General features: G+C 44.1%; 1 protein-coding gene across 1 annotated transcript in view; it reads left to right on the top strand.

The window, feature by feature from the left end:
* CEMIP (cell migration inducing hyaluronidase 1) overlaps window positions 1–16,658 on the top strand; it is a gene marked incomplete at both ends in the record, with an annotated part of 51,359 nt that overhangs the window by 22,430 nt on the left and 12,271 nt on the right. Inside the window, 7 exons of the mRNA XM_084267959.1 lie at window positions 503–678; window positions 1,245–1,454; window positions 6,875–7,080; window positions 10,320–10,389; window positions 11,239–11,367; window positions 12,076–12,161; window positions 14,911–15,042. Of these exons, the coding sequence (XP_084124085.1) occupies window positions 503–678; window positions 1,245–1,454; window positions 6,875–7,080; window positions 10,320–10,389; window positions 11,239–11,367; window positions 12,076–12,161; window positions 14,911–15,042 (1,009 nt within the window). The remainder of the gene's footprint in view (window positions 1–502; window positions 679–1,244; window positions 1,455–6,874; window positions 7,081–10,319; window positions 10,390–11,238; window positions 11,368–12,075; window positions 12,162–14,910; window positions 15,043–16,658) is intronic.

Genomic DNA, 16,658 nt, shown 5'->3' with positions numbered 1-16,658 from the left:
ATTAACAGCCATGGCGTAAGGAGGATCAGACTAATGCTTGCCTGTGAGTAGTGCCATGAGATCTGAGCAGTTCCTGGTGTCTCACTGTAGGAAGTGCTGTGCTAAGCTGGGGGATCTAGGCTTTTCAGTAGCTGCATCATCAGTTTTCTTTGCATTGGATGTTTATACATGCCTGATTGTAATCCAAAGTAAAAAAAAATCTCAAATGATCATGGTCACTTTTCAAGGTGGGAAATGTGTTTGGTCTAACAGACTGTTGGTTTAAGTCCCTGGCTAAATGAAGCAACTTAGGACCAAAAATCCCACTTCCTCTGGTGCAAATAGCTCAGCAAGACCTTGGGTGACACCTGTGCTCCAGCCTTCTCTCCTTTGAGGAGCTGGCCAACAGTTTTTGCTGACTCGATTACTCCTTTCATTATTACACCAACCCTACCACAGGAAGCACAAGAGGAAACCAGCAGCATTGGCAGAGTAACCTTGAAACTGGATCTTGTTCCTTTAGGGAAAGCAACATACCTCCACATTGGTGAAGTCGTTGATGGTGTTGATATGAGGGCAGAAGTGGGGCTGCTGAGCCGCAACGTTGTGGTGATGGGCGAGATGGAGGGCCAGTGCTATGAGTACAGCAGCAAGTTATGCTCCTTCTTTGATTTCGACACCTTTGGAGGACACATCAAGGTAGGAGTGGAGTCCTCTCTTTGCACTTTCCTCCTACCAGCCACACCTTCACATACCAAAGAAGCCAGGACACAGGAAAGGAAAAATCCCTCATGTCAGCCACTGAGCAAACTGCCTCTCCTTGCAGTACAGCAGATCCACCCTGCTGCTGCTCTCTGTCCTTTGGCTTAGAAGTACACCTCATTCTCCTGCAGACATTGCTCAACTAGCCAGGCTGGTAGTCAACCCACCCAAGACACAGCCTCTGCATCACAATCCCAGATTCTGATGGTGCTCAGCCCAGGGAGTTCAATTTTAGCCCAGCTGACTGAAACTCATCAAAAACATTCAAATAAAATTGTTTTCCATCTAAAATTAAGTCAAATGTAGCCATGGCAGCTGTGGTTGGATCAAAGAGCAACTATGGTTCTTTTAGCCACCAGAACCTCTTTCCCTCACCCTGTACCCATACACACAGGAAATCTTTCTAGCAGATAGAGTGCAACCCTTCCTATTCCTGCATTCTGTCTCCTTCTTACCCTCAATAGTCTTTTAAGTTTCTTGACTGATTTTCTGTTGTTCTCCAGATTGGCCTTGATTTTAAGGCTACCCATATTGAAGGTCTAGAACTGAAATATATGGGCCAGCAGACAATGGGACATTACCCAATTCATTTCCACATGGCTGGAGATGTGGATGAGAAAGGAGGCTACAATCCTCCAACGTACGTGAAGGATACCTCCATCCACCATACCTTCTCCCGCTGTGTCACAGTCCATGGATCCAATGGTTTACTGGTAAGAAGCCTCAATGTCTATCCTTAAAAATCAAGGCAGCAGACAAAACATTTCCTTATATCATGAATACAGCTTAAGAATTGCAGGAGGATGTGTTTTATTGTTAGAGCTAGCGTCTGACCCCACTGTGGATACAGGTTCCAGGTGTATTTCAGCCTGCATTAAGAAGGAGGAGGTCAATGTGGCACTGCAGGCTGTGCATGACTCAGAGAGCAGAGCTCTTTTCTGTGTGCAGCCATGTCTGCAGACCAGCCCATCTCTAATGAGTAGTTGGAGATCTATCTATAGAAAGAGGGCTTGCTATTTATTTTAAAGAGGATAATCAGGAGGTTTAAGTGTGCTTCATCTTTCCTGTAATAAAGGTTTGTGTTTGTGATGCCATTCACAGCAGAAAGCACTCGGAAAGCTCTGATTTGTCAGAGTTGCTCTCCAAAACAAGAAATCCTTTAGTATAAATCTATGAAATGGCCTATGCTTGTCAGTCAGGTTACAGCACACCAGAGATGGTAAGAAGACGTTGAGATTCTCCCCAGAGGTAGGAGTGCTGCCTCCTTTGTGGTAAGGATGCACAGGGAAAGCAACACTACTGAGCATCCTGGAGACTGGCAGATAACTCCAAAAGGCTTTCCTTGTTATTATCACACTTCCGATGACTTCTTCTTACCCAATATTCAGGAGGCATACAGAAATCTATCCCAAAAGCAGAGGTGTGAAATAAGCATCAGGTTTGACTAGACTTTTCCCCAAGTATCAGCACAAATAAAAGTCTTGAAATGACAAGATTCCTGTAGGCAAAGGACTCTCACCCATTCACTGAACTAACACTGTATTCCAAAGTGAGAGGGCGTATCAGAGCCCCAGAGAGGAGCATTTCTTCAGTCAAGGGCCCTGCAAGCATATGTAACAGAGTTTTAAGAGAAGACATGTAGGCAGTTGTAACCTGGATGGTCACTGTGCATTAGGAGTGTACCACATTTTAAAGTTACTGTACCATTTCAGAGTAGCAACCTCTAAGACTCTGTTTTCCTTGAACTTGTTTTGGGAATAACATTTGCTTTCTACACCTCGCTAAAACATGTTTTTTGCCCTTCTCTTGCTGATGAATGCTGCTTTACTGACTCTGGCACATGAAGGGCTTCATCTTAGAGCATTCCTTGTGGCAGGGATTGCAGATTGCAACCTCTAAATGTGGCAACATGGGAAGGGAAAGTCACAGGCATAATTAAAATGCACAGAAGTTTAAGAGAGGGCATTGAAATTGCAGCTCCAGCAGCAGAGCAGCTTTTATCTGCTATTTATGAATCTGAGGTTTTGGTTTTGACCTATACCCTTCTAAGTTTATAACTGATCCTAGAAAACCTACCAAGTGAAGACAGCTTCTGAAGAAAAAGGATATTTTACTATATAAATTATATAAGGCATTCAGGGTCATATGGCATCGTCCCAATTCAAAGTCGCCAGTCCAGGGGACTCAGTATATGATTAATGTGCAGAGTGGAAGAGCAGGATTGTGGGATTCATTTGTCACACCACCATGGGCTCTTATCAATGGCACTGTAAATGCATTCTCTAGCTGCAGAGGTTGCACAAATGTTGAGGAGCTGCAGAAGAGCTAAATCCCTGCTTCTGGATCTGATGTGAGATCTTCAGTGCCTATTGATTAATACTTATCAAACCAAACATGCAGAGCCTGGCATTTTTCTTATCGGTCCAACAGATGAGTTCATGTAGGTCGTTTGGAAACAGTGCTGTCTCTTGTGCTTTCTCCAAGTGACAACTGTGCCATGGGGGATCCATGTGCTCAGGGCTTTCCAGCCAAGATTGCATGATGAAATTTTAGACAGGCTGATGTAGCTGGTGAAAGCAGCTTGACTCTCTTGCTGTTGTTACTCAACAGCCACAATTCCCTAAATGACCGTGCTTTGCCTCCATGACAAGGCACCCAAGAGAAATCTTAGAATTGAGGACATATAATCTGAAACCTTAGTCAATAATTTAATTCTCGATGATTATAGTTTAGCAAAATGTGTGAATGCTAAACTCTATTCATAATACTATACCTGGGTTTTATTTTGACTGTGTAATTATTGCTGACAGCTGAACACCCCAGTGAAATCAAGCGATCTAACCAAGATTGTTCAGTTGTGTCATAGAAGATGTGCTTCAAAAGTTGCATCACTTAAATGTTGATTCATTGCTCTCTGATAGACATCTGCAGTCAGCAGCTTGATTCATCAGGTGAACCCACTGCAATCTCTTCATCTGCTTTCTCACTCTGTTTTCCTTCCTTTCTACTTCCTCCTGCCCCAGATATATTCAAATGGGGCTCTGATAATTACAATAGTAATTTTATTTCCTAGTTGCCTATTATATTCTCACTTGGGCAACACCACCTGTTTCTACATGCATAAACAGCATTTGTGCAAACAGTGATGAGCTCTGTCTTTCCCCAGGTAACATTTGTTGCCTCTGAGGTCAGGCAGATCCAAAGCTTGTCTTGCCGAGGAAAAAATTGTTTTGATGATGTGTGCAAATCACACTTTGGAAATAGTCATACCAAAAAATCCAACTGGGCTATTAAACCCCAGCATAACAGCACTTTATGATGTCTTTAACATTAAGCCATTGATTTCAAATTACCTGTGCAAATGCTTTAACAAATGGGAGAGGGACATCAGTTATTTTTAGCTGTCATTAAAGCAGGCTGGCAATGTACATACAGGCTTCCTTGCTTGATTTGCTATCACTCTTGTTGCTTCAGAGATGCTCATACTGAAATCACTAGGAGAAAAGGGTGTCCAGTTATTCCTGATGATGCAAATGTTTTTTATTGTGGGTCTGTAGAGTGTGCTTAAAGTCACTGCCTCAGCCTTAGCTCACTTTCCCTGGTGGGCTATTCTGCACTTGTCTGCAAATTCATATTCACTGAAGGCACAGAGGGTCTACAAATATGTAGAAATTCTTTTCTCACCATAATTATTGTTTGAAAATGCAATAATTACCAATGTTTTCTTTAATATATTGGCCACAAAACCACCTAGTTACACCACTGCAATCCCAGGGATGAAACTTTGCTCCAATTCCCACTCTCTCCACTGGATCCCTGTGTGCAAGATAAAATAGAAACAGCCACTGGGGAGGAAATTTAAATGGATGTCAATAAACAGTCTGGCAGAATCCAGGGCAGAGCTGTACTTCATAGAGTAAGAGGCTGTGCTATCTAACTGCTTCAGTAGTATCTGCTTTTACTAATCCAGCTCTACTACACAGCAGTTATTTTACCATGAAGGGCATTATCTGGCCATAAATTACTCATGGTTAAAGTAAGATTATGGACTATTAGGAAGGTTTTAGGTAAATAAAAATGTAAATCCATTGGAAAAGCGATTTTGGAGCAAGCATCTTGTTTGCTATCCAAGCATTTCAGTAGTGAGCTTGTGCACACACAGGAAACAGTCAGAGCTGAACTAGAGATGAGATATGGGGAAAGTAATTAATCAGAGGGTGATGAATGCATTAGGGACCAAGTCCTTGGCTAATAGCTCTGTTCTGTTGGCTTTCAGGGATGAGTCAAGAGAACAATGGGCATTGCTGGCTTTAAGCCCCTCTGCCAGTGTGCAGCGCTCTCTCTGCTTCACTCCTCTCTTGCCATGCATTCCCCTGCAATGTAACTCCCCAAGCACGGAGGTGGGCTACACCCCAGCTACAGCCTGCCAGCCTTTCATATCCCAGTCCTGGTGCAGTGCTGTGCTGGCTGGAAAGATAAATGGCCATACGAAGTGGCTAATATTTCTCCAGGGAAGCTTTCACAGAATCACAGAATTGTAGGGGTTGGAAGGGACCTCAAGAGATCATCAAGTCCAACCCCAAAACTGGTGGCAGTTTCTGTGCAATTCTGACATCTCTGAGCTTAACACTCCCCCTATACATGTTGGAAAACTTCTGAAGATAGCATGCTCTCCAGAAATGTTCTTCTATCCTGTAAACCTTTATACTATTACAAGGCTGGGACAGCTGATTCTCCAAGAGGGGATGGTTCAGACTAAAAAAGAAAGCTAAACCTTGCAAAAGCTGTAATCTAATTAGACTGAGGAAGTTAGCAGTAAATTTCAGTGAGGTAGCTCAAAGGAATGCACCACTTTGCAGGTCATTTTAGCTGTGTTTAATTTACTGTGATTACTCGTGTTCAGAGATTTGGATATTTACACTGGAGCATGGATGATACATAATAGATGTGTGTGCAGATGTAAGCTTGTAATAGACTTGGCAAGCAAAGTGTTCTTTCTTATGTGAAAACATATTTGCAATCATTTCAACACCAGTCCTGGGATTTTATTTGAAATTGGTGCTCCTTGCTGTAAGAATGAGGCATGAAGATGACAGAAGAGCCTGAGACCTGTTTGCAAAGGTAATTCAGGTGCTTGAGCACCCAGGTCTCTCAATGAAATGACAAAGAATAGGTCTTCTATCCGGTTTAATATTGTCTTTTGCTGTTTCATCAGAAGCATTTGTAGGAACACATTGGTGTCAGGCTAGCCTTTGCCAGGAAGGTTCCTTAAGTCCAAGGTGGTTGATGAGTGATGGATGATGGGAAGAGCAAGGAGAGAGCTCAGGAGAGCCAGCACTTCACCTGGCCAATTGAGACCTGAAATTAATTTTCCATTTCCCAGACATGTCCACTAACAACTGACTTGCTGGACACGGTGTGTCTGAGGGCTGTTGTTTCCCAGCCAGTCCTAGCCTCAGGCTTCCATTCATATATCTGCTCCTGAAATTGTTTTCTCAGATCTTTCAGCAGGGTGATGGGTATTGTTCTGTCCAACACAACGGTGTCCGATGTTAACAACATCCAAACCAAAACCAGAACAGCGCTGATTAACACCAGCTGATTTGTCTCAGGGTCAAATAAAGCTTCTGTCAACAACTTGGAAAAATGGATCAGGTCAAACCTAAAACAAGCCAGCCTGTCTGGAAAACAACTTGCCACCTCTCTGATAGCCTGAAAAAATATTTTTCAGCTCAGCTGCATTTTTCAGATGCATTTTATGTAGCTGCTCATGTAGCTCCATGAGAAGATGAATGAGCCCAGATGTGAGCTGAACATCTGACATCCTCCGTTCATCCCCCACCCTGTGTTTTTTCCAGCCTCATGCTAAGACAGGCTCCAATTTCACAGGCAAACAAAAGAATGGAATGAGCATTTCCTAGGTGATGACAAATTCTAATTAAGTTCAAGTGTTGGAGTTATTTCTTAATTATAAGCTCTTAAGAGCAGAGAGTGATCTTGCTTTTGGTTTTGCTTATACACCCTGAGTTCAAGAGGGTACTGAAGCTCCTATGTGCAATGGCTGTAAAGATTTCTTATTATGCAGTGACTGAGGCATGAAACCTGAACACTGACCTTTGTTTTGTACATGCAGGTGAAGGATGTGGTGGGTTATGATGCACTGGGTCATTGCTTCTTTACGGAGGATGGGCCAGAAGAGCGCAACACGTTTGATCACTGCCTTGGACTGCTTGTTAAACCTAGCACTCTGCTCCCCTCGGACCGAGACAGCAGGATGTGCAAGCAGATCACGGAGGGTGCTTACCCAGGGTACATCCCTAAACCCAGGCAGGACTGTAGGTGAGTGGGACCCTTCCTTTTCTTCTTCCTTTGCAGGACTTTGCCACAGAAGATAGCAAGATGTGTATATGATTGCATAGTCACCTACAGAGGCCTGGGCTGCATGCCACAAAGGCTGGGAGAGCAATCTCCTTAGGATCTTTACACTTGTGCTATTCAGACACCCACATAACTAGGGTGTAGTTTTCACTTTTAGCAAAAGGTCAGTTGAGATGGTTGTTACCTCTTGACATACTCTTTTGAAGTACATGGTGATGCCTTGTGCCTTGCACAGTCTTGATTCTTATGGCTCAGCACAAAGTTGCTGAATTCAGAATGGGCTGGGTTCTGAGATTTGTGCTCATGTCAAAGAGTAGCTGGTTTTGAAAATACTACCATTTATTCAGAAGTCATTGTGTGTGAAGAACCAATGCATGGTATGGCATTGGTGTTATGCATTCATTTGGAGGGCACACTCTGCCCAAACCATGGAGTGTAACCAAAATGATATTACAATTGCAGTTCTGTCTGGAAAGTGACAATAAAGGATCTCTAATAGTCTGTCTATACATGAGCTCATGAAAATGTTTCCATGAGAACTGCTCAAAACTTTGATTTGCCCACAAACACCATATTAAACTTGAAAAATGCCGAATGCCTTTCATCTCCTTTTTTCAAGATCCTTTCCTCCAAGTGTCCCTGTGGATCTGCCAGCTGAGGTTTAGATGAGGATTATAGAAGCATTTGCAATAAGAAGGGATTTTATAAGTTCTTTTTGCAGTTGTGTTGCCTTGCAGAAAAAATTTAGGTGAAGTACAGAAGAAACACAACCAGTCTGGTCACACAGATAAGCATGAGATTTTTTTTCTTAGAGGAATTAATGGATTGTTCATTAGCAATAATTTTAAAGCATGGGTTAGAGAAATGCCAGTCACAAATTCTGTAGTTGCAGTTTACCCTGGTGTAAGCCAGGGTATGGACCCACTGAGCTCCTGAAGGCCATTCTGGCCCTTCTTTCCATGATTTTCCAGCTGGTTTTCTACACAAAAATGAAGGTGCATAACCTAGGAATATGATTTCATTGCTAATTACTGGCTCTTCAGGGCACCCACTATTTTTGATGTTTATCAGGCAGCTAATTACCTTTCTTTTCCTTCCCCTGTGTCCCAACTCTTCTTGAGAGAGTACTAAACTCTTAAAATAAAACCTGTGTGTTTAGCAGGTTGGCAAGCAGATCTGCATATGTAGTCCAGGGAGCGTAGAAAATGGTCTGGAGCAGATCTCTGGAACCATATTGTTTTCAGAGACTTCTCCATTAAAAGCTGGACTTCAAGCTTGCCATTAAGAGTTTAAAATCGATAGATCATCTTGAGGACAAGACCCCCGTGGAACAGAATGGGAGGACTTTTCACAGTGAGGATTTCTCTTGAGACCAGGGAATGTTGGTGCTGTGTTGAAGCTGCTGGGAGGCAGGAACATTTCTGTAGTAGTACAGATTTTAGTTCAAGGTTTTATTCTGCTGTAGTTGAGGGTGGGGAGAATCTACATTAAAAAGAAAACAAAGCTACATTTCTGACCCACAAAAAGTCACTGGGAATCTTTGGAGTCAGACTTCCATCCTGAAAATGAGACATTTAGAAGCTGACCGATGCCTATTGGTTAAAAATCTTCAGGGGGTTTCTTTTATGTGGAAATAATCTCCTGGTACCATATCAGTATCACCCATACTGTCCTCAGAACAAATCGGGGGTTTGTCCAAAGAAACATATTTTTAGCTTTTTATTTTGGCAAGGGAAAGAGATGAATTCATGCAATGCTCTTTGTCACATCTGTCTTTGTTTATAAATTACACGTAATGCCTCCATTCATAAAATAAGAGTTAATCAGCCATTGTGCTCATTTTCCACTGATAACCCATTTAATAGTCATAGGGACATATTTTGTGTCATTTAGAAGACTCTTGCACAAAGAAGTGCGAGGAAGGACAGGCAGAGATCTAATGTAAAGGTCCTACTGTACTTTGATCTGATATGCCTTCCTTTATGAAAGAATTCCAGGGCTGATCAGAGAAATAACTTGTTTTGCACTGGGATCATCCAGCCTGCAAGTGCATGAGTAGAGGAACGCTACCCCTCTGCAGCAGCCAAGGCACCCAGCGCAGGGATGAGGGATGACCCTGGCTGCGGCTCCATTGGCTTGGAACAGGCAGGCAGGCAGCTGCTGCCAGAAATTAAGACAATATCGAGCCAAATGACATAGTAACCTGCCCAATCCACATAGTTCTGAGGAACGGGATCAGGCTGAAAGACAGGTCACTGTGGAAATACAGTGTCCTTGCCCTTGCCTATGCAGCAGGAGGTAGTCTATAAATAATCTCAGATTGTTTCTTTCTAGGCCAGACCTGTGCCCAAAATAGAAAAAAATTGCTATGTTTTCATACAAAGTTGCACAAACAGAACTTCATCTTAGGCCAGCAAAACCAGCTGGCCTAAAGCTCCTGAGAAGTCCTTCAAGGCTAGATTAAAACAGACATAAGGGTTCATTCCCTGCAGGAAGGCAAATCTCAGCAGATCACCCAGCAGATTTAGGGAGCCTGGCTGCTGATTGTACATGCTGGAAGTTCTCCTCCCACAGCTCATGTGCCTGTGGTTAATGAATGCTGTATGCCACAGGGTGGGCAGTGATGGATTGATCTTTCCTCCTTGATGGGAATCTTTCAATTAAGGGGTTTTATGTGCATCAGACAAATAGAGTGCTTTTGTCCCAAAATAAACGTGTAGGAGGGTGGGAGCAAATAGAGTTAATGAATCACAGCGGCTCTTGGGAAAGGCAGGTACCAGGGTGTACTTGGAAGGAGCCCTTAAGAGGCAATTCGTCGGGTTCCTCCATTAAACAAGTCTCTAATGAACCTGAGGGCTTCTTTAGGGGCAAAGTTCTTTTCTGTGACTTGTGCAACAACGTATTCACCTTACCATAAAACATGATTGACACCTGACAGCTTCACAGCAAGCTTGGAATTGCAGTCAAAATTCCTCATTTAATACTCGGGGTTTTAAAAGATAAGGCCGTGCTCTCTGTCAAACCACAGAGGACAAATGTGGTATGAGAAAGGAAAAAACCCATTCCCTTTTCCCCCTAGGCAGGACCCCCTTATCTGGGGAGTTATCAGCCCTGCCTCTGCTGGGGTGGGGGGTTGATCAGTGACCGGTGTGGGCTGGAAGCGTCATTTTCATGTTATTCTTTGTTTTCCTGACTTGCAGCGCAGTATCCACCTTCTGGATAGCCAACCCCCACAACAACCTTATAAACTGTGCCGCTGCGGGATCTGAAGTGAGTGCAGAAGTTTCTTATTTGGTAACAGCTCAGACCAGTTACGGCCCTGCAAGGCTGAGGCTCCTGCTGGAATAAAACCTGCTTCTGTTACTCAGGCATTTTTGAAAGGGCTCAATTGAGGCGTACATTAATGTGGCTGGTGCCGCCAATAAAAAAACAATGCTTTTCCTTTTGCTCCACACTTCTTGTCACTTGCTGTTTCTAGAGCTGGATGGCTTTAACAAAAATTCCCAGCTTATGCGCAGTGCACAGCCTGGATAAATTAAATAAATGTGCCTGTGGAGTCCCAGTGAAGTCTTTGGCAACGGTTCTGTTAATTGCAGTACAGTAATGGTGCTCTGAAATTTCAATCAGCATTAATGCTAATTCCACAGGAATTCTTGGCCACATCAGGGGCCTTTATTTTCCTACAAAGACAAATAAACAAGCAAACCAAGACTTAAGAGATGTGGTCTATCCAAAGCTTCCAAATCTGAGTAGCCAGCTTTGGGCTTCCAGATGCATTTTTAGACAACCAAATAAAAGTTACATGGTTCTTAAGAGCCACCCATGCAGTGATAGGAGGACATCAGTGTGTATGTCTCTGTGTGTTATGAATTTTGAAAGTCTTGCTTATAGCTTCGATATAGATGTCAAAGCCTAACCTAAAGTGAGATGCAGGAGCGTGATGTGTGTGTGTGGGGGAAGCTCTTTGCTGCACATAGTTATGCGGGTCAGTGCTGCTAGCTGTGATTTGTCCTGAAACCTTCTGGCTTACGTCTTGTGACTCTACTGATAAATCTTTGGGCTTATGTAGACCAGCACAGAAGTTCAAGCAAAGGCTCAGATGTCCGTTCTCTTTCTCAGGAAACAGGCTTTTGGTTTGTTCTGCACCATGTGCCAACGGGGCCCTCAGCGGGCATGTATTCCCCTGGCTACTCGGAGCACATGCCGATGGGGAAATTCTCCAACAACCGTGCACATTCCAACTACCGGGTGAGTCTGCACGCAACGGGAATGCTGCCCTCCAAAAAAACACCATCTTCTCGCTCCAGCTCTTTGGGTCTGCAAGCTATTAAAGCCTGTGCTTTCTGTTTCACTAAAAGTCACTGCAAGCTTGTTTGTGTCTGCAGATAAAGCAGCTTGCGTGCTGGCGTGGGAGCTCTTGGAGTCAGCCAGCACTTGCTTCACTTGGCTCTTGGGCATTCAGAGAGGCTCTTCCCTCTGCTCAGGCTGCTTCTGCACTCCTAAAATAGTGCCTGCAGGAGCATCTATTGGCAGCTTGTCTAATTATAGACCTTGACTGCCAATGTTAGCAATTAACTGAACAGCTTCTAGAGGGATAAATGCAGGCCGCTGTGTCTAATCGCCTTCTCTTTACTGATTTACCCTTAGCGCGCCGCGCCGCAGGGCGTGGTGTTACTGCTCCCGAATGCTGCAGGCCGCAGCAGGGCCTTGGTGTGAGGGGATGCACGTCTTTACACAAGAGCTGCAGCTACTGGAAATCTGTGGCAATTTTGGAGGGGGCGTATGTGAGTCTGGAGAGTCCTGGCAGCCCCCTGCTTCACATGCTACTAACAGACACAGTTGTTAGGATCTTGCGAGTGACTTTGGTTTGGAACAATTGGAGGTAGAGCCTGGAGATGGAAAAGAGCTTTGGAATATATAAATATATTGCAATATTGCCTTTCTCTTCTCTTTTAGGCTGGAATGATCATCGATAATGGTGTTAAAACCACTCCAGCCTCTGCCAAGGACAAAAGACCTATCCTGACACTGATTTCTGGGAGGTAAAGTGTTCTGCACAGTTTGGTTTGGAAAATACTTCTCTCTGGTGCTGACTGAAAGCTAAGGAGTGGCCCTCAATGAGGCCAACAAGAGTCATTGCAATCTCTTTGAGGTGGCTTTTGTTGAGGAAAGGCTTTCACTCTACCACTTTCCAACTTCATCTTCTCCGTTCCCACTCTTAAGGGACTCCCAGCACCCACACCCTTCTGGTTTTGTTCTTGTTCAGCACTGAGCTGATCTGGCATGGATGTCACATCTGCTCATTGAATTTATTTTTTTAGATAAGCAAGAAAATTATATGCCATCTGGTCAACAGTTCCACTGGGCAGAACTTGCCTCAAGAGTTTTCCAGGACTAAGAAGTTAAATTCTTTCCTGGGAATGCTGTTGATTTTCTTCATTCTTTTAGGACCCACTTGAAGAGGGAGTGCTTCTGTAAGGGAGCTCAGAAATTGCTGTCTAGTTCCAAATCTGATGCTGCAAGTATAATTACAGTTCAATACAGGGAGCAACCCTTATCGCTGGCGTTGTGCACAGCATCTGTGTGGCATAACGGAGTCACTCTGAAATACTGGAAACCTCTCACCAGAGCGTACTGTATTGGCAGACCTGCCATGGTATGGCTTCTGAGAATCCTCCCCCCCTTCCCAGCTAGGAGACTGATATAACCAGAGGGCCCCTTGTGGGCATTGTAATAGTGTAAGGACCGTGATTTTGCACCCTTTTATCTCATTAGAGGTTGAGACTGAGTCTTAACTTAGTTACCAACCCCAGAGAGAGAAAAGGGCTTAAGTATTCTCAAGTTTCGTAGTTTTCCTTCCTGGAAGCCCAAATGCTCCAGTTTGCACCCAACCTGCCTTCTGCCACAACTGGGTTTGTTGGCAGAAGCCACAGAGTGAAGAGAAACCTGCTGGAAACCTCTGCTTAGCAGGGAGGATGGCAATTCTTTTCTTTTCTCCTTTCCATCTCTTGGGTGTGGGTTACCCTGATTGCTGTAGTGATGTTTCTGGGCAAGCATTTCAGGAGTGGGAACAGTCCTCCTCCCCAGGGAAACCCAGCCAGCAGCTCAGATATCGGTTATCCTATGATTCACATCACCCCAGAGCCCTGCCTAGCAGCTGATCCTAAAAGATGTTCAAATAGCGAATATTATTCACATTATTTTAATTTTCAATTAATTGAAATTATTAATTCAGTGATACAGTGCTGAAAAAATAACTTACTAAGAGCAATCTGCTCTGTGAGTACGTCCAAATTCTCCTGGGAGCCTACTGCTGCCTCTACATATAGCTGAACATGTGCCTTGGAAACTGCCTGCTGCCACAGGCACAGCAAGTGACTACAAAAGGCGATTCTTCCCCAGCCATACAAGGGCAGAAATGACCCCAGGAAGCCAAACAATTCATAATGCCCTCATGTTTATGCTCCAGGATTACCCACCAGCACAGGCTGCAGCTCAGATTATTTATGCCATTTTCCACTTTTCAAATGTTGAGACTGAAAGACTGAATAAGTGATTATAGCTGGACTGGCTGGGGCAAACTTTGAGCTAGGTTAGACAGTTATAGAGCTGGGGAGATTATTCTGCATTCAGCTACAGCGTTAAATGCCTGAGTCAAATTCTGTACCCTGTAGTGTTCCTTCAGTCATACATGGATGTGAATGAAACTGGAATCCATCTCAAAATATCTGTATTTAACAGTGGCTGGGGAATTCACAAGGGCTGATACTAAATCTTTCTCTGAAAGCGAATTCACAGTGATGAAGCTGCCAAAGCAATACTCATTTACTGGAACCCTATCAGCCTGATGCTCAGTTTTAGATTGATATGATGGCTTATTAAGCAAAGCAAAGTGCTATTGAATATCTGTTAGCAATTTGACAGCTTGGCCTCGCTACCCATTGGTGAGGCATGAATTTTAATCTCTGGACCATCCGTTGCTGGCACGGAGTTACTCATCTGTCAGGTTTCCTAAGCTGTGTAGTATGATGGAAGATGCTCCTTCAGTAGCAAAAGGGAGAGCTGTGCCTCTGGACTGGGTAAACAAGAGCCCGGCTCAGCGTCATGTTGCCAGCCAGATCCTTGCTCAGATCCTGTGGCCAACTGAGGGCAGCAGCTCAGATCCTGTGGCAGCAGCTGAGGGCACACGTTGCTGCCGTGTCCACTTGTGTCTGCTGTTTTCCTACATCGGGCCACTATTTCATCGTGTTTGAGAACTTCAGTGTTAATAAATCTTGTACGTGTCCTGGGTAATGTATAGTGGGAATAGTGAAGGACATACTCTCCGCCTGTCTCCAAGATGTTTTAATTCCTTTCCACAGAAAAGAAAATCTGGCTGGGGTACTCATAGCCACAGTGTAGCCAAGGTGAAGAGATAAGAATGCTCAAAAGGGAAAACAAAAGGATATTTATCTAAATAACAGGGCTATGCGAAGGATAGCAGTAAGGGATTAAAAAATATCTCAGACTCTTGGGAGCAGTAACAAACTTTCCATGCTTTCAGCAATGTATCAGCAGTACACTAACGGAAAGGTGAAAGGAAACTTGGAGCGGGTCTTTACAACTGCCTCTCCTGGACTGTCCTTCCCTTGGCAGTTGGGTCTGGCCATCGCTGCTTGACTGGACACGCTACTTGGATGGACTGTTGTCCCAAAGCTGTTCCTGACTTAGTAGAAACCAGATGTTTAGCAGAGTCATGCACCGAGCAAGGCTGCTTTCCCCTTGCCAACCTTTCTTCTCTCCTGGTTACAGATACAGCCCACACAAGGATGCTGATCCTTTGAAGCCCAGGGAACCTGCAATAATCGAGCGCTTTATTGCCTACAAGAATCAGGATCACGGGGCCTGGCTGCGGGGTGGAGATGTGTGGCTGGACAACTGCCAGTAAGTTTTGCCTTATTTCAACCCTCAGAGTTCAGCCTGGTGTTTATGGCGAGCATAGCTGTGGTTCAGACTATTTATATCGCTTTGCACCTTTCATATGGCCGAAATTGAAATAAAGATGGAACGTTAACTAAACACAGGCATTATTTTACACAAACAAAACCGGCTTTGTCTGAACTGAAGATACCTCAGATTATTTATCTGTGTGATTCTGACTCTTTCAAAAATGGTCAAAAATACACATGGACACAGAGATGTAAGTAAAAATAAATGCTAACTTTTTTACATTAAAAATGAGGTGTTTTGAAAAGAAAGCAGCAAAATCCACCACCTTGCTTGGCTAACCCTGGTCACAGATCATTTTTATATGGTTCACTATTATGCTGAATAAGCGAGTACTGATGAAGCAGACATAAAGCTATCATCATACCAGCAAGGGAGAGAGACCGGGCAAGTGCATGTTGTGCTCTTTGAAGGTGGTTTCCTGCATTGGTCAGGACAGATATTTGTTTTGCACTTTAAAACAGATGATCTACAGTTTGCTTTGCTGAGTCAGGCTCTTGATATCAACCTCAATGAAGAAAGAGAAGGAAAAGGAGGTGATAGGCCTCGTAGGAATAGCTGTCGTGCTGTTATCTGGTGTCCAGCTCCCAGAGCTGCTGTACCTTCGAGTGACCCAAACCTCTTAAAGCAACCAGGGGTACAAACTGGCTCTGGCGAGCGGTCAGTTGGCAAGAATGAGACTGAACAGTCAGAAGCACAATACTGAGTATCACAGCTCGTGCTGCTCTGGAACATATGAACCAGAAGCATCTAGTGCACTCCATAGCCAGTGAGAGCTATGTTCACAGATCACACTCGCATCATTTTGACATTTTGTGCTGCTTTTGGAGCAAACACAGCATGTGGAGGCTGCTAAAAGCCCGAGTACTTCATCAGTTTCCAGCAGCAGACCTCTCAGCGCACCTGAATTCAAGGAAGCAGCCATCAAACTGCAATTGTCTTTACAGCCACAGCGATTTCCACTTCCTTCGCTGCAGAAAGACTTACGCATCACGCTAGCAAAGCGAGTGTTAATGATGTGGCGTGCCGTACACGGAGGAGGGAGCGCGTTTCTGGGCTGGAAGCAGCGCTGGGGAGGCGATGTGGTGTCAAGGACCGCCACCTACAGACAGAGCCGGGCGGGCTGCGCGGGCTGGGTGTGTGCCGGCAGACACTGATAGCAAGGCACCATCCATCGAGACTCGAACTGTAGCCTATCTGCAAGCAGGAGTCATGGGCCCATGGTTGTGATTTATCTCATCTAAAAGCTTTGGAATTTCAGAAAAATGGGGGGAAATTTTCTCTTTTTTCTTTCTTTTTTTTTTTTTTTTTTTTTTTTAATAAGGAAGATCTGATCTCTATCGTCCTGATGGTGAAAGAAAAGCCAAGGATCTCTGCTTTCATAACATTTCCTCTTATAAATTTATTTTATGGAAGCAGCACATGATACACGAACACAGAGCAGCAGAGCAGAGGTGTGCATAGGGCAAAGCACTATTAAATAATAAAAGCCAGTTGGAGAGATAAGCATGATCTTTTTACCTGGCAGTGAAAAGAGCATGATCATTACACAC

This window comes from Gallinula chloropus (genome assembly GCF_964237585.1).
Source record: "Gallinula chloropus genome assembly, chromosome: 9".
NCBI lineage: Eukaryota > Metazoa > Chordata > Aves > Gruiformes > Rallidae > Gallinula > Gallinula chloropus.
The sequence above is the reverse complement of the archived record's forward strand: the minus strand, read 5'-3'. Positions and strand labels throughout refer to the sequence as shown.